This window comes from Ursus maritimus, unplaced genomic scaffold (assembly GCF_017311325.1).
Source record: "Ursus maritimus isolate PB19 unplaced genomic scaffold, ASM1731132v1 scaffold_11, whole genome shotgun sequence".
Classification (NCBI taxonomy): domain Eukaryota; kingdom Metazoa; phylum Chordata; class Mammalia; order Carnivora; family Ursidae; genus Ursus; species Ursus maritimus.
The window spans coordinates 38,469,758-38,490,231 of NW_024423453.1; the positions used below are offsets into that span (position 1 = coordinate 38,469,758).

Sequence of the window (20,474 nt, forward strand, 5' to 3'; positions counted from 1 at the left end):
CATTTTAATCTCCATTTGTCCAATTCCTGTGTCTTGTTCCTCAATTCAATTGGTTCTAAATTCAGAAGGGAAAAAGTGGTGTTACTCATAACCCTGGTCTGCCCCGCTCCCAAAAAACCCTGCAATGCCGACAGATAGATAGATAGATAGACAGATAGATAGATAGATAGATAGATACATAAATAGATAGATAGGTATTTTTTTTAAGGGAGAGAGAGAAAGGGAAAGCAATTTGTGTTAAACTGAAAGCTTCCTGAGGGCAGGGACCAAGGTACATATTATCTGATTATTAAGGAAGAGTTTAATAAAACATCTGAATAAACATACGAATGAGGAAATGAAAGTTGAAACAATTGGCCTATTGATCAAACTTCTGCACCATTATAACAAAGAAAAGTATTTTTTTACATGATGTCTAGAATTGAAACTTAGTTTTGGAAGGACATTGTATTAGTTTTATATGACCATTGTAACAAATTACTGAAAACTTGGTGGCTAAAAACAACAGAAATACATCCTCTCACAGTTCTGAAGGCCAGAAGTCCAAACTCAGGGTGTTAACAGGGCTGCACTCCTTCAAAATCTCTACAGGCAAATCTATTCCTTGCCTGTCCCAGGTTCTGGAGGCTGTCAGCAGTCCTGGGCCTGTGGACACATCATTACAATCCTGCCTCCGTGGTTACATTGTGTCTCCTTTTCTGTGTGTCCATAATCTCCCTCTGGTTTTTTCTTATAAAGATACTGTGTGGCATTTAGAGCTCACTGGGATAATCTAGGATAATCTCTTTAGCTCAAGATCCTTAACCTAATCACATCTGCAAGGATCTTTTTTTCCAAATAAGGGAGAATATGTATAGGTTTTAGGAATTAGAATGTGATATCTTCAAGTGGCTATGATTCAGCCTGTTACACATACCTTAAGTGGAATTTTTCCTACAATGACCGGATAAAGAAGGTGTTTCCATCAGATGGTATACTGATGAAAACCAACAGAAAACCAAATTACCTTAAAGAAATAGAAGAAACTGAGGAGTATGAAAGCTGAGATTTGAAATGTAGGGAGTTGAACTCCCACGTTCTGAGCCACTAAACTATACTGCCTTTTCCAAAAGGGAGAGTTCACCAATTCACATAAACTGGAAAATCCAGGTAAAGTCTGTCTTTAGCAAAGCTTGGGTCAGAGGCTTAAACAATGTCATCAGGGCTTATTTATCTGCATCATTCAGCTCACTCTTCCACGCTGACTCTATTCTAGAATTCCGTGCTGTGTTCTCTGGTATCTCCAAGCTCACCTCATCCTTGCTGGTTTAAGCCCAATCACTCAGCCCGTCACTGTGGTCAGGAGAATAAGCTCATCTCTATGGTTGTCCCTGAATCACATGCCAAGGCTGCACTGGGGGGTGGGTGACAGTGACAGCTCTTTCCAAACTACACAGACTCCAAGTGGGAGGGAGTGTTTCTCCAAAGCCAAATCTGAGCACTGTTCCCGGAGGTAAGTAAGGTTAAAGCATGTTGAGAAGCCAAAAGCAACAAATGCCCACTGAAGGTTTTCACTGCTAATAGGAAACCACTTCCTAGAATGAACCGCTCTCATTTTAGTTCCTAAGAGAAGGTGGAATTATTTACTTGTACAGAAAGCTTATGTACAAATGACTTAGGAAGAACCCTAGCCCACTGCAAAATATTTCACTAGCCTCAGCTCTTCACTGCTTGTGTCCCTTGTCAAAAGCAAAACGGAACAAGTATACTTAATCATAAAACCCCTACAAGTCACTACTCTATCCTAAGATTTCTGTTATTCCCTAAATTATCCTCTGGGCTAATAAAATAATAGAAGACAGATGGTAAAAAGAATGCCTTTTAACTGTCTCTAAATCCTTAATAATGTTTAATAATTTAAACTTAAGATACTATTACTTTATTAAAAGGTAATGAACTTTATGACTACTTCTGTGTAGTAAACCATGTCACTACAGAAGCAATGAGTCTCCTGTCTTAGAGTCCCCACCCTGCATCTTTCTATTTCAGAACTTACCAGGTCAGCATAAAAAAAGAAAAAGCATAAGGAAAAAAGAACTGTGTTCAAGACATCTGTCACTCAAATATACAATTTGCTAATCTGAATTCTGTTTAAGTTCTTTTTTCAAGAGCATAGGTAAGCAAAAGAAAATTACTGGCAAGAAATGGGAAGAAACATAGCAATCTAAACCAGAAAGAAAACTAAGAGAAGCAGAGAAGCAGTTGCAAAAATCTGTGATTATCCAAAATTTATTCCCTCATTTAGAAATTCCTCAAGTAGAGTCTGTTTTTATACACAGAGGAAGATTAGTATGCTGCAAGTTCTAAAGCTCCAAAACTCAAATTATTTTGTAATATCAAATTCAATATAATTCTCCACCTCATTAAAAAAAGCCTCTAGTTTGCATGTTTCTTATAAATTGTTATGAAACTTGGTCTTAAATTCTTCCAAATAATTTTGTGGGAATGGGTAAAAAACCATTTTAATGTATTTGTTAATATCATATGTATACTTAAAATCACTAAAATATGAAATAGAAGATTTTATATACATTGTTGATCCAAAAAAACTAGTAAGTTTTCACCACTGGGCAAGAAATAAATAAACATAGCACAAAGTCATTTTTCCTGATAGACTTCTCTAGTGCTTTCTAGCCACGTAGTTATTTTAAAGCATTATTAAAATTCATTATGCCTTCATTTTATATTTAAAGGATGATTTGTATTTGGAGACCAAAAAATACATATACACATGCAAACACACACACACACACACACACATACACACACACACATGTCTACTCTTTTCTAAACTGGTAAAGGAACAATCCAATATTGACCCTAAACATATTTGCTTGACACGAATATCAGGAAATCTCATTGGGTTTAATTAAAATCTGTTTTCAAATTTAAATGACTCAAAATTACACCTAAGTATTTTTTGTTCCCAAGGGAACATGTAAATAGATGAAGACTACATAGCATGTAGTAACTATAATCTAGTATTTCATATATATTACAGAAACAGATTTTTACATGTGATTTCTAATTATCAAAATCCATAAATTGTTGGCAGCTTGACAATAGAAACTGGTTAAGCAGTACTGTAGACTTCTATATACTCAAAGAAGAAATCATTTAATATTTTTTCTGATTATGCTCTATTAAGAAAAATATGGACATGTATTATATTCAAGCACAAAGAACATATTTACTAAAAATATTTGATATTTTAATTGTTACAGTGTATTTTCAAAGTTGATATCCTTGGATCAAATTCAAGGAACGTTTGGCCTGTTCTCATATAGATGTTTAGCTTACAGAAGATATTGCAGCTGGTTTGCCAGTGCAGTGTGAGCAAAAGGTACATATATCATACACACGGGACTCACTTTTCTTTCTAATCTCACAAACTTTAATCAAGTTCTGGAATTAATACCACTGATATCTTAGATCATGGTTCCATTCACACTGAAGTGAATATTGGGAATATGTTTAAAAAATAGATCCAAGTTACAGACTTAATATATACTTTTTGAGATAAGAACTTTGAGAAATGAATTCCAATTTTAAGTCAAATATAAACTCTTAAGATCAGCACTTCATAGCTGTCTGGTAGGACACATGCAAAGGCTCCCAGTAAAATGTCTCTGACTTTAACAGAGCCTGTAATAGCAGGACCACTGTCCTCCTTGTGCTCTTGATAAAACCTTCACTCCTTTCGCACATCCCCTACCCAAAACATCCTTGGCCTCCTGATTACAAACCACTAAAGAAAACAATCCCCAAAAGGAGATTACCATTAGAAGGAATTACCCACTTCCTATAAAAGACCCTCAGAACTAGTCTTCTCACTGTCTTTGCTGTTGACCTTAATCTCCACAGACTCCCACTCTTTCATCCTTCCTTGAATCACCTCCCCAAACTCTTAACTGCACCGTAAGAAATCCCAGATCTTCCATCAGCTAAAGTGATATTTTAGCTATGTTCTCCCTAATGTTCTCATTCTAACCCCCCTTATTTTCCTAAGGGCACAACTTCTTCAACAGCTCTCTCAAGGGTTAACTATTCTTCTCTTCTACCCTTTCGGTACTCAGGGCTATAGATAAAGTCAAATTCTTCCTTTATCCTTATTGACACTTCTCAACTATTTCTCTTTTCTCTTAAACAAACAAACAAACAAAAAAGAGGGTATATTTTTCACAGCAAATTATCATTTCATACTCCAAGCACTTCCACACTTTCCCAGATTACGATTATTTCACCCTTTTCCTCACTCCTCAACACTCAATAATTCCCATCCCATCCTCAAGTGAAAACCTCACTTCTAATTTCACTGAAAAAAAAAAAAATAGTAGTAATCCCACCACCTAATCTACCAATCACCCTGTGTCTGTACCCATGGCCCCGTCTTCCTTCTAGGACAACGGATGAGCTTTCCTTGCTCCTGTCTAAGGCATTCCTAATACTTGACTGAAATATGAGTAACATGGGACGCCTGGGTGGCTCAGTCTGGTTAAGCATCTGACTCTTGGTTTCAGCTCAGGCCATGATCTCAGGGTCGTGGGATTGAGCCCCGCACAGGGTTTCATGCTCAGCTGGCAGCTGGCTTGAGGATTCTCCTTCTACCTCTGCCCCTCTCCCGCCATTCACATGCATGTGAGTGCATGCCCTCTCTCTCAAATAAATAAATAAATTCATAAATATTTTTTAAAAAAGAAATATGAGTAACATATTTCACACACTCCCTAGCTGTTTCCTTTCCACTTCCTTTGCTGGGTACTCCTCTTCTTGCCCTCTAAATATTGGAAACCTCCAGGACTTAGTCCTTGGATTTTTTTTTTCCACCAACATTTATTTCTTAGACTATCTTAGTCAATGATTGTAAATAAAATTGATATCTATCTTGTTCAATACAGTAGCCACTTGCCAACTGTAGCTACTGAGCGCTTGAAATATGGCTAGTCCAATTTCTAAAATATACACTGGATTTGGGGGACTTAGTATGAAAAAAACTGTAAAATACTAACAATTTTATATTGGCTATTTTCAATATATTAGATTAAATAAATCTACTATTAAAATTAATTTGCCAGGATGCCTGGGTGGCTCAGTCCAGTTAAGCATCTGCCTTTAGCTCAGGTCATGATCTCTGGGTCCTGGGATCAAGTCTTGCATTAGACTTCCTGCTCAGCAGGGAGTCTGCTTCTCTCTCTATCCCTCTGCCCCTCCCCACCGCTCATTCTCTCTCTCTCGCTCTTTCTCTCAAATAAATAAAATCTTTTTAAAATTTTAAATTAAATTAATTTTCCTGTTTCTTTTTTTAAGTTTGTTTGTTTAAGTAATCTCTATACCCAATGTGGGGCTTGAACTCACAACCCCAAGATCAAGAGTCACATGTTCTTTTGACTGAGCCAGCCAGGTGCCCCTTGCCTGTTTCTTTTTATCTTTTTAATGTGGCCACCAGAAAACTCTTGATCATATTTGTGGTTCATATTATATTTCTATTAGACAATATTGATCTGTACCTGAGTAACTCCCAACTTTTCTTTTCTTTGAGCCCACACTTATATTACACACTACCGGACACTTTCATTTGTATGCATAATTGCCACATTAAACATAATGTGTCCAAATCTCAGCTCTAACTTTCTGCCCATTGAAAACTGCATGTTCCTCTCCTGTCTCAGAAAATGGCAATTCCTATCTTCCAGTTCATCAGGTCTAAAGCCTAAGAATCATCCTTCCCTGACTCTTCTTTTCCCTCACACTCCACTCCCAATCTTTCAGCAACTACTGACAATTCACCATCAAAATATTTTTAAGAGAGTATTTTAAGGGAGAAAGAAAACAAGAAAGGGCTAATCTAAGAATCCTTTTTGAGTGGACCATCACTACAAGAAACTGTTTGGGACATTCTGAGAAGCTTTATAGAGTGTCACTGAGACCCTTCTTCCTCGGGAAGAAAGGCAGAGACATTTTTCCATTGGCTCTTATCCTCCCTTCCTGGTTGCTCATGCATCAGTGCTGAGCCCATTCCTATTGTGTCCCAAGCCAGGATGGCATCAGGGAAGCCTGGAGAAGGAAGCAGACTCTACATCAGTAGCTGGAATAAGAAATGAGTCTGAGAGGATTTCAAGTGGTGTACGAAAGGTGTTTGCCACAACTCTCGGAACAGACCATGAGCATCTCTTCCCAAATCATGTGATCAGTGATATAACATTGGCAGCTTGTAATTGGCTACCTTCGAGTATTTACACCATGGAAACTGGCAAATCTATAAATCAGGCTCCCTCCTTCTAGCCCACCATAGCCAGTTATTAAACATCTGCTAGCCCAGCACTGACTACAAGGTTCTGTTTCTCACATAGCTACAGTTAACCCCTCTCCTGCTTCTTCTCAGAACTGCAGCCACATTAGTTCTTTTTGCACTTCTTTGAAATCATTTCTGTGTTTCCCTCCATTGTGCCACTGCAAATGGTTTTCCCACGGCCTAGAACTCCAAGCAGGAATTACTTCTTTTTTTTTTAATAATTTTTATTTTGTTATATTAGTCACCATACAGTACACCCCCAGTTTTTGATGCCATGTTCCATGATTCATTATTTGCGTATAACACCCAGTGCACCAGGCAATACGTGGCCTCCTTAATACCCATCACCAGCCTATCACAATCCCCCACTCCCCTCCCTTCTGAAGCCCACAGTTTGCTTCCCAGAGTCCACAGTCTCTCATGGTTCATTCCCCCTTCTGTTTACCCCCCCCCTTCATTCTTCCCTTCCTTCTCCTATCGATCTTCCTATTTCTTATGTTCCATAAATGAGTGAAACCATATGATAATTGTCTTTCTCTGCTTGACTTATTTCACTTAGCATAATCTCCTCCAGTCCCACCCATGTTGCAGCAAATGTTGTGTAATCGTTCTTTATGATGGCTGAGTAATATTCCATTGTATACATGGACCACATCTTCTTAATCCAGTCATCTGTTGAAGGGCATCTTGGCTCCTTCCACAATTTAGCTATTGTGGACAATGCTGCTATGAACATTGGGGTGCATATGGCCCTTCTCTTCACTACATCTGTCTCTTTGGGGTAAATACCCAGTAGTGCAATTGCTGGATCATAGGGTAGCTCAATTTTTAACTTTTTAAGGGACCTCCACACTGTTTTCCAAAGTGGCTGTACCAATTGGCATTCCCACCAACAGTGTAAGAGGGATCCCGTTTCTCCACATCCTCTCCAACATTAGTTGTTTCCTGCCTTGTCAATTTTTGCCATTCTAACTGGCGTAAGGTAATATCTCAAGGTGGTTTTGATTTGAATTTCCCTGATGGCAAATGATTTTGAACATTTTTTCATGTGTCTGTTAGTCATTTGTATGTCTTCATTGGAAAAGTGTCCGTATCTTCTGCCCATTTTTTGATTTGATTATTTGTTTCTAGTGTATTCAGTTTGAGACGTTCTTTGTAGATCTTGGATACTAGTCTTTTATCTGTAGTGTCATTTGCAAATATCTTCTCACATTCCATGGGCTGCCTCTTAGTTTTTTTGACTGTTTCCTTGGCTGTACAGAAGTTTTTTATCTTGATGAAGTCCCACAAGTTCATTTTTTCTTTTGTTTCTCTTGCCTTTCGGAGATGTGTCATGAAAAAAGTTGCTGTGGCCGATGTCAAAGAGGTTGCAGCCTATGTTCTCCCCTAGGATTTTGATGGATTCCTGTCTCACATCGAGGTCTTTCATCCATTTGGAGTTTATCTTTGTGTATGGTGTGAGAGAGTGGTCAAGTTTCATTCTTTTGCATGTAGCTGTCCAATTTTCCCAGCACCATTTATTGAAGAGACTGTCTTTTTTCCACTGCATGTTTTTTCCTGCTTTGTCAAAGATTAGTTGCCCAAAGAGCCAAGGGTCCATTTTTGGGTTCTCTCTTCTGTTCCATTGGTCTATATGTCTGTTTTTGTGCCAGTACCATACTGTCTTTGTGATCACAGCTTTGTAGTATAGCTTGAAATCCAGCAACGTGATGCCCCCAGCTTTATTTTTCCTTTTCAACAATTCCTTGGAGATTCGGGGCCTTTTCTGATTCCACACAAATTTAAGGGCTTTTTGTTCCAGTTCTTTGAAAAATGTCATTGGTATTTTGATTGGGATGGCACTGAAAGTGTAGATTGCTCTGGGTAGCATAGACATTTTAACTATGTTTATTCTTCCGATCCATGAGCATGGAATATTTTTCCATCTTTTTGTGTCTTCTTCAATGTCTTTCAAGAGTGATTTGTAGTTTCTAGAATATAGATCCTTTACTTCTCTGGTCAAGTTAATTCTGAGATAACGTATGATTTTTGGTGCTATTGTAAATGGAATAGATTCCCTAATTTCTCTTTCTTCAGTCTCATTGTTCGTGTATAGAAATGCAACTGATTTCTAAGCATTGATTTTTGTATCCCGCCACATTACTGAATTGCTCTGTAAGTTCTAGTAGTTTGGGGGTGGAGTCTTTTGGGTTTTCTATATAGAGTATCATGTCATCTGTGAAGAGAGACAGTTTGACTTCTTCTTTCCCAATTCTTCTTTTATCCCTTTCTGTTGTCTGATTGCTGTTGCAAGGACTTCTAGTACTGTGTTGAATAATAATGGCGAGAGTGGGCATCCTTGTCGTGTTCCTGATCTTAAGGGAAAGGCTTCCAGCTTTTCCCCTTTGAGAATGATATTCGCTGTAGGCTTTTCATAGATTGTTTTTATGAAATTGAGGAATGTACCCTCTATCCCTACACTCTGAAGGGTTTTAATCAGGAAAGGATGCTGTATTTTGTCAAATGCTTTTTCTGAATCAATTGAGAGGATCATATGGTTCTTGACTCTTTTCTGGTTGATATGATCTGATCGATTTGCAAATGTTGAACCACCCTTGCATCCCAGGGATGAATCCCACTTGGTCTTGATGGATAATCCTTTTAATGTACTTTTGTATCCTATTAGCTAGGATCTTGTTGAGAATTTTGGCGTCCATATTCATCAGGGAAATCGGTCTGTAATTCTCCTTTTTGATGGGGTGTTTTCCTGGTTTGGGGATCAAGGTAATACTGGCCTCCTAGAATGAGTTTGGTAGTTTTCCTTCTGTTTCTATTTTTTGAAACAGCAGGAATTACTTCTTGACTGAGTAATTCCTCCATATCTTTCATAGCTTACAATTTCCTATAGAAAGCCTTTGCTGATGCCCAGGTCCCATTCATTTGTCATCTACTCTCAACTGCATACAAGTGATTATTTAATTGATACCTGTTTCTCCTGCTAGACTACAAGTTCCATAGGGAGGAAGCCATCACCATTTTTCTCACTTCTGTATTCCCCATACTGAGTTTGTATATTTATTCAGTATCTCAACAAAAATTTTCAATCAACAGTTATTAAAAGCATTTTTATCATTCTCCCGTCAGTAAAATTGCAATTGTTTTAAGAGTACAGAACAAGAGTCCTCATACTTGAAAATGAGAGGAACCATGTTGAAAGGAGAACACAAGACATTTTTTGGATGGGCATCACCTCCAGCTATACTGCACTGAGCCTAACCCTAGTCACATAGCTCTAACTGTGAGGGACATGACCAATGTATGTTAGCCAAGTGCCCAGGAAGAAAGGATATAGGAATAAGTTTGATAAACATCTAGCCAGTCTCTGCCACAGTCAGCCCATTTGGACATCAATTATCTATCCATTCTTATTCCCTGACAAATCACACTCTTCCTCTCCTCAAAGGAGATAACCTAAAGTTCAGCCAGAGTACTACATCCAGCTCAGTGTCCAGAATCTCTGGCTGTTTGCTGTATTCTCCATCAGGTCCAGGTGTGGCTCCTTCTGGGCCGGTAATAACGTGCACCAAACACAACAATTATTTCCACACACAACTTCCAGTGGTGGGGCAGGTACAGGATAACCTCAGGAAAAACTCCATTAGTGAAAGAGAAAAAGAGAAGACACATAGCAATCACCAACCGAAGAAGTTATAGAATCTGCTGGGGAGTCACTGAGAAGCTCCATGCCCTGGAGGCAGGGAAGTTCTTTTTGAGTATACAGTGATTCTGTTCTGGGAGTAAACTCCCTCATTCATTTTTTTTTCGTGGCCCCTGGATCCACTCTGGGAAGTGTTTTTCCTTGTTTGGCCACATCTTGCTATTATCCTCCTTGGGGACTGTACAGCTTTTGTGGGTCACTTCCAAATAAAGCCACCTTATTTTACTTTCGAATATTTGATTAAATCAAGGTTCATGGTTTCTCTGGCAATAAAATTCTCTAAAATATTTGGTAGATTTTTTAATCTATTTTCTTCTAATTAATTCTTCATGCCAATAACCACATTCAATGTTCTTTTTTTAAGCATAGCTTTAAAATCTTTTGTATCTTCACTTCTTCACCCCTTGCCTTAGTCTTTCACCTTAGTGGTAAGTGCCAGGAGGTGATCTGAGATAATGGGGCTGGGTTACGAAGGACATACCCTTAATCTGATTTTTGCTGCAGTGATAAGTATTAGACATTTGTTCAAAACCAAGGACCCAGATACCTGGTATGACTATGCCCTTTCATTTCTGCTTGCAAACCAGCCAATACTTTTGTTAGCTCATCTTTTTTTTTTCATAATAACTTCCCAAAGGCAGCCAAAACCAGCAACATATTTCAATAACACTATTTCCCAACTTCATCACCTAGAACAACAAAGCTCAGTAGGTACATGGTCTAAATTCCAGCTGGTTGCTGGTGGCAGTTTTACCATTACATAAGATGCATCCTCAACCCTTTAATATGTCACATGTGTTTCCATGCTGCCACTAGGACAAACCACTATGCCAAGAATCCCACAGCCCTTTCCTTGTGTCTTATGTTCCATCTATTGTTGACCAAATCTAGATAACTCGATTTCTCAAATATCTCTAAAATCTCTCCCCTTAGTTCTGGCCCCAGGGGTGCTACCTTAATTCAAGTCATCCTTTTTCATATAAATTAGTCTCCTCATTCGTAGACTTTGTGCTTCCAAAATTCATCACACTACATCTCTGCTCCCAGAAATGTTCTAAAATGCCAATGTGATCACTGCAACTTCTCATTAAAACATCTGAATGGTTCCCATTGCGTTTAGGCTAAAACTCAAAGTTCTCCAATATCTAGTCTCATCTCTAATTACTCTTCAATCCTCATTTCAGTTATGTGAAATCATTTTAGCTCCCGCAAATATATCACTATCACTTTCTCAGATATCCATTATCGTCTAGAGGTCAGACCATCTGACCAGACAGAATTTTTCTTCTTTCTTGAGTAAACTTATTCATCCTTCAAAATGTACCAAAGACTTTAAATCTGGGAATACATCCCTGATTACTATATCTGAATTAGGTATCTTTCCTATTGATTTCAAAGCAGTAAAGCTTGTTTTTGTTACAGTATGGGTCACACTATATTGTAATTATCCATTTATCCTTCTTCATCCAACCACAGACAAATTACATATATCAAGTTTGAACTTCTTAAGGACAAGTAGCATATCTTTTGTCTCTATACATCTCACATCATAAGTAAATGTTGGTTGAACAAATGTATGACCCCCACAATTATGGCACGGCAGTGACTCCCAATATTAATCTTCAGTCTTCACCTATCTCTCTCTCTTAACTACCAGATCTACAATTCCAACTTCCTAATGACTGTCTCCATATGCGTGTCTACTTAGCAGATCTAAAACTGAATTCAGTATCTTTCCCATCCCCTTCTCCACCTAAAATCCTCCGCCTAAAATCCATTTGTCCCTCTGAATTCTGATCTCAACTTAATGATGTCTATCTACCCAGTTTTCCAGTCTAGACACCTCAATATCTTTCTTTAGGAATTCTTTGCTCAAGTGAATTGGTGATAGCCAGGTTAAAAACAGCAAACAGAATTATTTTCTGCAGCATTTCATAGAGCTTAAATATATTAATGCTCAATATGAATCTCAACCAGTAAATGCATTTTTTTAAATGTATCTAGCCAAAGATCCCTTTTGCTGAGATGAACCCCTCAGAACTAGTGTTCAGAAGACTACACTTTGAGAAATGCTGCTGTAAACCCCTCTCCACCCTCTTCCCCACCCTCAGCTTGAAATCACCAATGGCTTTCTACTATACACAGGTTTGAATCCTCGGCCTGCTATTATATTCTCTTGTAAATCTAGCCTCACTCACATCTTCTTAACCTTACTTCTTATTACATCTCTCCTTTCCCAAAACACATCACATTCTTTCTTCCTTCAGGGCTTTAATATTTTTCTCCCATGGCCCAGAATGGCCTCTTCTTTACCCACCCTACACTTAACAAACTTCTCCTTAAAACCCCTTCCTAATGAGATCTCTTCTGAGAAACTTTCATTCTGGTACTTGGTTGATTACTCTTCAATGTCTCCATAATGCTTTGCACTTATGTCTAGTACAGCAATTGTCACAATTAGATGATAAGAAATTACCCAGGCATTCATCCTCACCATTACTCTACGAGCCCTTTAATCTTTGTTTCTCCAGCTTCTAACATAGTGCCCGCCACAGAGCAGGCACTCAATTGAATCAAAAAACTTCACATGAAAGAATAACATAACAAGGAATAACAAAAGAGGAAAAATGAAGTTATGAAGGCTTAAACAGAAATGTGTCTTAAGAAGTCATTTATTTCAGCCATTAGTCTCTGGAAAACAATATCACTTTGCTTAAATAGACTTCCAGGTTCCATCTTGCCAAGTTCCTGATAGAAAGTAAACCTTTCCTATAATTTGTCTTAAAGGAAAATTCTATAGCTCCCAAAAATCTTTTTGGGGTTTTGGGGGAACACATTCACAGAGAACTTGCCTACCTTATCTATCCTGCTCAACAACAGAATTCAAAACCATAAACCTTTCACTGCTTTATTAGCTGTGAACTACGCAGTCTGAGGTCTTATATTAGAAGAAATATCACTCTGTTGGAAGACGTGGCTAAGCAATTTTGTCCCAATAAATTCCTCGTTCCCATTAGTGTACTCTCCTTTCAATTTCTGGTAACCCCAGAGCTTAGTAACTCTTTTAATCGTGCCTCCCTGCCTTCAACTGCTAAGAGTTAAAGTGTGGGCTTTTGTTTCAACAAGGAAATTCCATTAAAAGCACACCAGAAGCAAAGGGTTTTGCCTGTTGGTTCACTGAACTTCTTTGCTACACCAAAAACTTACCTTTCACAATTAGATCCATAGAGTCCTTGAATTTCTCCTTTACGCTAAAAATGTCTGGCTCCTTGAAAAAAGTTCGTTGTGAGGGCTCCTTAAAATGTTCACTTTTGAACAGGTGTTTGGGAAAACACATACTTTTGTGTGCTGTCCGAAGTTCTTCAACCACATCAAGTGTTTCCTTTTTTTTAATCTCCAAAGGTATGAATTTGCCAGATTTTGGTTTTTGATGTTTATTTTTAAAAACATTTACAGAAGTACCTTGAACTTTATTCTGTGAGTAAAACAAAAATAAATTTAATTTAATTTATATTTAAATTTTATTTAACTTTAATATTAATCATATAATAAAATTATATATTTTATTAATAAGTTAATAAAATTATACCCACTAAATGTATTTTATAAAGTACCTTACTACATAAGATATTTACTATAAAGCACATGACAGTACTCAGGTAAAGCTGATGTTATCCTTTATAGTTTTCCAAAAGCCCTTAATAAGAATGAGGATAACATTCCACTTCAAAAAAAAAAAAATGTAAATTCTCCAATAGTAATTTTCTCCTCACATGTGATATTTTCAAATGCAGCTTTAAAGTCCACTTTAAAATAGAAGTTTTCAAATAGTAAGCATATAAGAATTTAATAATTTTCAAGCATCTTTTAAGAATTTTCAAATGTCCATAAAATACTGACACTCTTAAAGCTCTTTCTCTGTTGAATGTAAGAAATTACAGCTCACACAAGAAGCAGGTTCTCTAGAAAAGTATATTAATAATCAAATCTGTATTTCAGATTTCAATCACTTAATTCCTTCTTAATTTTGACTACCTTGAGCAATTGAAAAATAATACTTAATTCCTTCTTAATTTTGACTACCTTGAGCAATTGAAAAATAATACAGTGCCAGGTCCCTGACAGGTAATTACCCAAACAATTATAATTGTTCTATTCTAGACATTCTCTTGGCCCATAGATAGAGCTATAGTTCCCTGCCCTCAACACTCCCATCCAAAAAAAAGTTGCCAACTCAAGACACCAATAAGAAGGTTTTAATATGCTAGTACTATGTTTTGCTAAGCAACCAAAGATGGAACAGTAAGCTCTTATGATTGGATAAAATTCTTTAAAAAGTTAAATGTTCTAAAGTACATCTATCTAACTCTTTAGACTGTGAAGTTTTCATCCCATGTGCCTACTAGTGAAATCAATATAATTTAAAATTATTTTTAATTGGTTAGAGGAAAAAGTTAAGCAGTGTTAACAATGTTGATTACAAAATTAAAACCACCTATGACCAGTCTCAGCCTAGACGATCATTCAAAGGAAACATATGTAACGATTATAATTCCCCCCTCCCCTACACAGTAAGCATTGAAAAATATTTAAAATCGTTATCTAAAATTCAGTTTTTAAAAAAAAACTATATTGGGGCACTCAGCAGGGAGTCAGCTTCTCCCTCTGACCCTACCTCCTCTTGTGCTCGCGCAGATCACTCTGTCTTTCTCAAATAAATAAAATCTTTAAAAAAATTTTTTTGTTTAAAGTATTTGAAAGGAGATACTATAGTGTGGCACACAGTAAGCCATCCTAAGATGCCCTTCCCTCACCTGTCTCCCCAAAGACCCATTTGTCAAAATAGCTGCTATTTCCCATCTCCTGGAGAGGTTTTCCTCTAAAATTTCATCCTGTGCTGACTCTCCTATCTCTTTGCTGACCCATTCCCTTACACTCCTTCTCACCTTCCAGCTCTGTGCCATTCAGCAAATATTTATTGAGCCAGCCACAAAGCCTGTTGCTGGAGATGCAACAGTCAAAAAAGAGGTACTGCCCTCAAGGAACACCCAGACTAGTAAACGGTTCTAATGCAAGGTGATATGGAAGAAGATACAGAGAAGCGTGTCATGCTGGGGGCACACAGCTCATGGCATATTTCCTAGTTTAGTTTTATCTAATAGTGTTCAAAGACAGATATTTATTTGAGATCTGTATTTCAAATATTTCAGTTATAATTCATTAAAAGAAAACATTAAAAATTGGATTAAATGTACAAATATACATGTAATTAAATAATCTTTATAGCTATAAAAATCTTATTTTTAAATACAATCTAAAATCAATTTTTAGAGCTATCAAAAATTTCATTTTTCTCTTCTACTCAGAATTTATTAGGGTTCATGCAACCATTTGAAACAATTATTATAGTATACAAAAATAGTTTTTAGTTTCCGAAAAATAAGTTAGATAAATGCAAAGCATTAACCTCATTTATTTTCTCATAATGTTGGGCAATGAGAGTTTTTGCTTCTTGAAAAAAGTCTTGCTTGGTGATCTCTAATATAGGACCTAAAACAGAAACACAAAATATTTTACTTTTTTAATGTAATTAATGTACTTTCTTAATCACAAATGGCAAAACTATGAGATTAAAATTCGGGCAGTGATGATTCTTGAAGAGCATTATAAAAAGTTAAGTGTTCCAAGTGGACGTTAACAGCGGATGCATAAGAAGTTCGTGTAATGGTCCTTCAATGTAATACTTTACTTTAAAAAACATCAGTTTACAATGGTGAGAGTGACAAGGTAGATCATCCTTATTTATTAAAGTCTAGGGGAACCAAATAAAGCACACAAAATTGAAGTCCCCTTCAGCTTTTGAAGTTCTTTAAATGTTACTATATAGAAGACATAACATGACTTGGGCACAAAAATTAACAAATCTAAGTGTGTTTTCCCTACCTGATGACTAATTCATATGGCTGTACATTTCTCTATAAATATTTACCTTACAACTAGTTAAAATTATAACTGCAAAATAAACTCAATAGGTTTATTAGGTAGGAATAGCATTGAAATAAAAAATACACACCTACAAATGGGTAACATTATAATAACTCTTATCTCATTTATACTTTCTTAAGATTCTTATTCTTTTTATCCAGAGCTACATATAGGATTCTATAGCATAGACTACATCATTCTCATTTAGTCTTGCCTAAGTTTTTCCTCCTGCTATATTTCCTTCAGTATTAGCTGATCCTGACATTTATAAGTGTTTCTTGGCTTCTTCTTCTTAAATGGGACTCAGTAAAATTTAAATATATTACCAAATTATTGATTCGAATTGGCTTTTCAATTTAGCCAGTGTGCTCCCCATTCCTATAACTCTACCTCCTTTAGTATTCTTAGGATCAAGATATTCTCCCTTCTTTTCACCCTCTCAAATTTTAAGTAATTAAAAAATTCATCTTGGGTACCTGGGTGGTTCAGTCAGTTAAGCGTCTGCCTTCAGCTCAGGTCATGATCTCTGGGTCCTGGGATCAGTCCTACATCAGGCTCCCTGCTCAGCAAAGAGTCTGCTTGTCTCTCTCCCTCTGCCTTCCCCACCCTTGCTCGTGCTCTCTCTCTCTCTCTCCCTCTCTCTCTCGCTTTCAAGTAAATAAAGTCTAAAAAAATTAAAAAATAAAAAATAATAAAAAATTCATCTTCATGCAAATCGAAATCATAATGAGATACTGACTTAGTCCACTTGGGCTGTTATAACAAGACTCCACAGTCTGAGTGACTTACAAACAACAGACATTTTTTTCTCACCATTCTGGAGGCTGGAAGTACAAGATCAAGGTGCCAGCATGGTCAGGTGAGAGCCCTCTTCCAGCTCCCCGACATCTAGTTGTATCTTCACGAGGTGGAAGGCACTAGGGACCTCTCTGGGGTCCCTTTTATAAGAGTACTAATCCCCTTGATGAGGGTTCCACCTTCATGACCTAAACACCTCCCAAAGGCCCTACCTCCCAGTACCATCACCTTTGGGGGTTGGAATTTCAAAATTCCAATTCTGGGGGGGACCCAAACATTCAGATCATAGCAGGTGCCACCACATACCCACCAGAATGGCTAAAATGAAAAACCCTGATAACAGCCAAAATTGGTGATGCTGTGGAGCTACTGGAACACTCATGTGTCATTGGTAGAAATGCAAGATAAGATAGCTTGGGAAAATTATAGCCATTTCTCATACAACTTAAATACATCTAGCCTGGGACCTAGCAATCCCACTCCTAGGTATTTATCAAAGAGAATGAAGCATAAATTTACAAAAGCATTGTACAGGAAAGCTCAAGGAAACTTTATTCATAATAATTCTACATTGGAAACAGCCCAGATGTGTATCAACATCTGTGGTATATTCACAAATGAAATACTACTCAGCAATAAAAAAGAATCAAGCTACTGACATACACAACATGGATGAATTTCAAAATCATTATGAAAAGTAAGCATCCTTACACACACACACACACACACACACACACACACAATACTTCATGGTTCCACTTATATGAAGTTCTAGTGCAAACATAGCTCATATATGGGAAATAGAAAAGAACAGTGATTTTTCTGGTCAGGGATGGCATGGATTGAGAGAGAAGGGACACGAAAGAGTAATGGGGTAAGAGTAATGTTCTATATTTTGATGCACAGTGGATCGATCACACAGGCATATGTAATCATTATAAATCAGTGAGTATATGCCAAAGATTTTGGCATTTTGTTGTCATACATTTTATATCAATAGAAGAAAAAATATAAATAAATAATGAATTCTGACTAATATGCATGTTGATGGATGGATATGAAATAAATCAAATACAGTAAAATATTCATGGTAAGAACTGGGTGGTAGGTGTCTCCGGGTGTTAATTTAAAATTCTTTCAAGCTTGCTGTATGTTTGAAATTTTCATAACAAAATATTGGGGACAAGTTCTCCCTTCACTCCTTCACAAAATTTTCCCTGGCTTTTCCCCATGTAGACTCAAGGGTCACAGGCAATGAGGGGGCAATGCCATCCTGAGGACTGAAACCTGGGGGAGACCCCTAGCAATAAAGGAGGGAGACAATTGGACTCTAGACCCCCCCTTGAAAGTGCTGGGTTAGAAGAAAAAGCATCTACTAGGGTGTCCCATCACTGAGCATTGGAATTGCTGCTCTGCAATCATTCTAGAAAAAACAACATCTTTTCTTGCTCCCCAGTTTCTTCCCTCCTTCTACTCTCACCTATGGAAAGTATGTATGTCATTGACAAACCCAAATCTCCCTGTCCGCCCACATTTGCCTCTGTATCACCCCACATTCAGAGCTATCTACATATTTCTAAGGATATAGATTGGTGGATTTTTTTCTTCTTTCTAATAAAAAAACACTTGTCAAGACTTCATGCACGTGCTTCAAGAAGTATACATGTTCCTTGTGCAGATCAGAGCACAAAGTCACACGTCAATCATAAAATGATTCATATAAATGACACCACTGAAAGCCATATGATGCATGGTCCTCACATGGAAAAGACAGGTGCTCAGGAATGAAAACTTTTCATCAAGTTTCAACTAAAATCTAAATCTACTTTGAGGGGGCTTCTAACCAGACCATGTACTCCCCAGAGGAAAAGCAGTAACTTATTCTGAGGTGTGATGCCACACATCTCCTCTGTTTCTTCCTCTCATGACAATCTTTCCTCCTTTAATTCCCTTCCTCTATCTCCCTTCTAATTACTTATAATTACAGTACTGTCGTGCGTCACACACATGATACACAATATAACTTAATGATGAAGTCACCAGTTCTTGGTGAAAATGTAGCTTTATAAAAACTATCATGTCTTCATTCTAAATGAAGATCTAGTCTTCATTTACAGGCAAAGCTCTGACACTCAAAGGGCCCTTCCAAAGTCAGCCATACTGGAAGCCCACCCAGGAGCTGGTCTCCTGAGTTGCTTCTTGCTTTTTTCTACATATCTGCTGCTTTTCCCGATGCCATGTGCTACTCCTTGTGAGTACTGGACACTCCTCTGAGGTTTGCCTGGTCACTCTAGTGAAATATTTGCATTTCATCGCCACTTTCTGCTATGCACTGAAGACATGAAATCCCCCAAAATTCATATGTTGAAACCTAATGCCTGATATGATGGTATTAGGAGGAGGGCTTTTTGGAAAGTGACTGAGTCATGAGCGTGGAGCCCTCATAATTGAGATTGGTGCCCTTTGAAGGAGCCTCCAGAGAGCTAGGCAGTCCCTTCTACCCTGTGAGCCTACAGTGAGAAGACATCCATTAGTGAGGAAGCAGGCCTCACCAGACACCAAATCTACTGGCACCATTATCTTGGACTTCCTAGTTCCAGAACTGTGAGAAATAAATTTCTGTTGCTTATAAGCCACTCAGATTATAACATTTTGTTACAGCAGCCCAAACAGACCAAGACACTTTCATTTCAAGCTGCCAATCCTGAGCCCTTATTGTAATTTAATGTGCTGATAAAGCTGTTCTGATATTTTTCCCTTCTTAATTGGCCTTAGAGGAGTTAAATTCCTAAGGCAGCATCTTCTCTCCGGGCTCTTTGATGACCAGTGTGTCTGATTTTCTCCATCACCAAGAGCCACCTGTCACCTGTGAACTGTGGAGAAGCTAATACACACTCTGGCAACCCTAATGGCCCTCTTGGAGACAGCAAGTAGATTCTGACTCACCGAGGGACTGCCACAGTGAACCCATGCAGTCAGGCCGTGAAGTTCTTGAATAGGACAAGGCCTGGGACTGTTCTTAAAGGGGCAGAGAAAGGCAGCCACCACCCAAAGAGAGTAATTTCTCACAGATCCTAAAACAGCTCCAGCCGAAGGCATGTTGACACACTGACTCCAAGTTGGCATTTAAGCCTGAGCCCTCATTGGCATTTAAGATGCTGAGGCAGCTGTTCTGATTTTCTCCTGTAACTGCAAATTAGCCTTTGAACCAAAAAGTTAAATTCTCAAGGTAGCACAAGAGAATTCATATCTCAGTGCCTTAGGAAAGGCGAATGGCTGGTGCCAGATTGTTCCAGAAAAGGGAAAAAAAGAAAAAAAGGAAAGAAAAGGCAAAGCTAGTGTGTGTCATTTTTATAATGTGAATTGAATATATATATTCAACAAGTGAGTCTAAAATTATGAGAAATGAAACAACTTTGATGTTAAGAATCCATCCAGTTAATAATCTTTGAAGCTTCTAGGGAGGAGTTAAGATGGCGGAGGAGTAGGAGACACCGTTTTCAGCCGGTCCTCCGAGTCGAGCTGGATAGGTACCAGACCAGCCTAAACAACCACGGAACCAGCCTGAGACGCAGGAAGACGCATCTGGATCTCTACAAATAAACATCTCCAGCGCTGAGTATTGAGGTACGAAGCGGGGAGCCATGAAACTGTGCACAGATA

At 37.8% G+C, this 20,474-nt stretch overlaps 1 protein-coding gene across 1 annotated transcript in view; it reads right to left on the reverse strand.

The window, feature by feature from the left end:
• Nucleotides 1–16,118, reverse strand: part of IQCM (IQ motif containing M) — a 329,322-nt gene extending 313,204 nt beyond the window's left edge. The window contains 3 exon segments of the mRNA XM_040625471.1: nt 13,236–13,503; nt 15,496–15,578; nt 16,106–16,118. Coding sequence (XP_040481405.1) covers nt 13,236–13,503; nt 15,496–15,578; nt 16,106–16,118 — 364 coding nt within the window.
• Nucleotides 16,119–20,474: the final 4,356 nt, after the last annotated feature.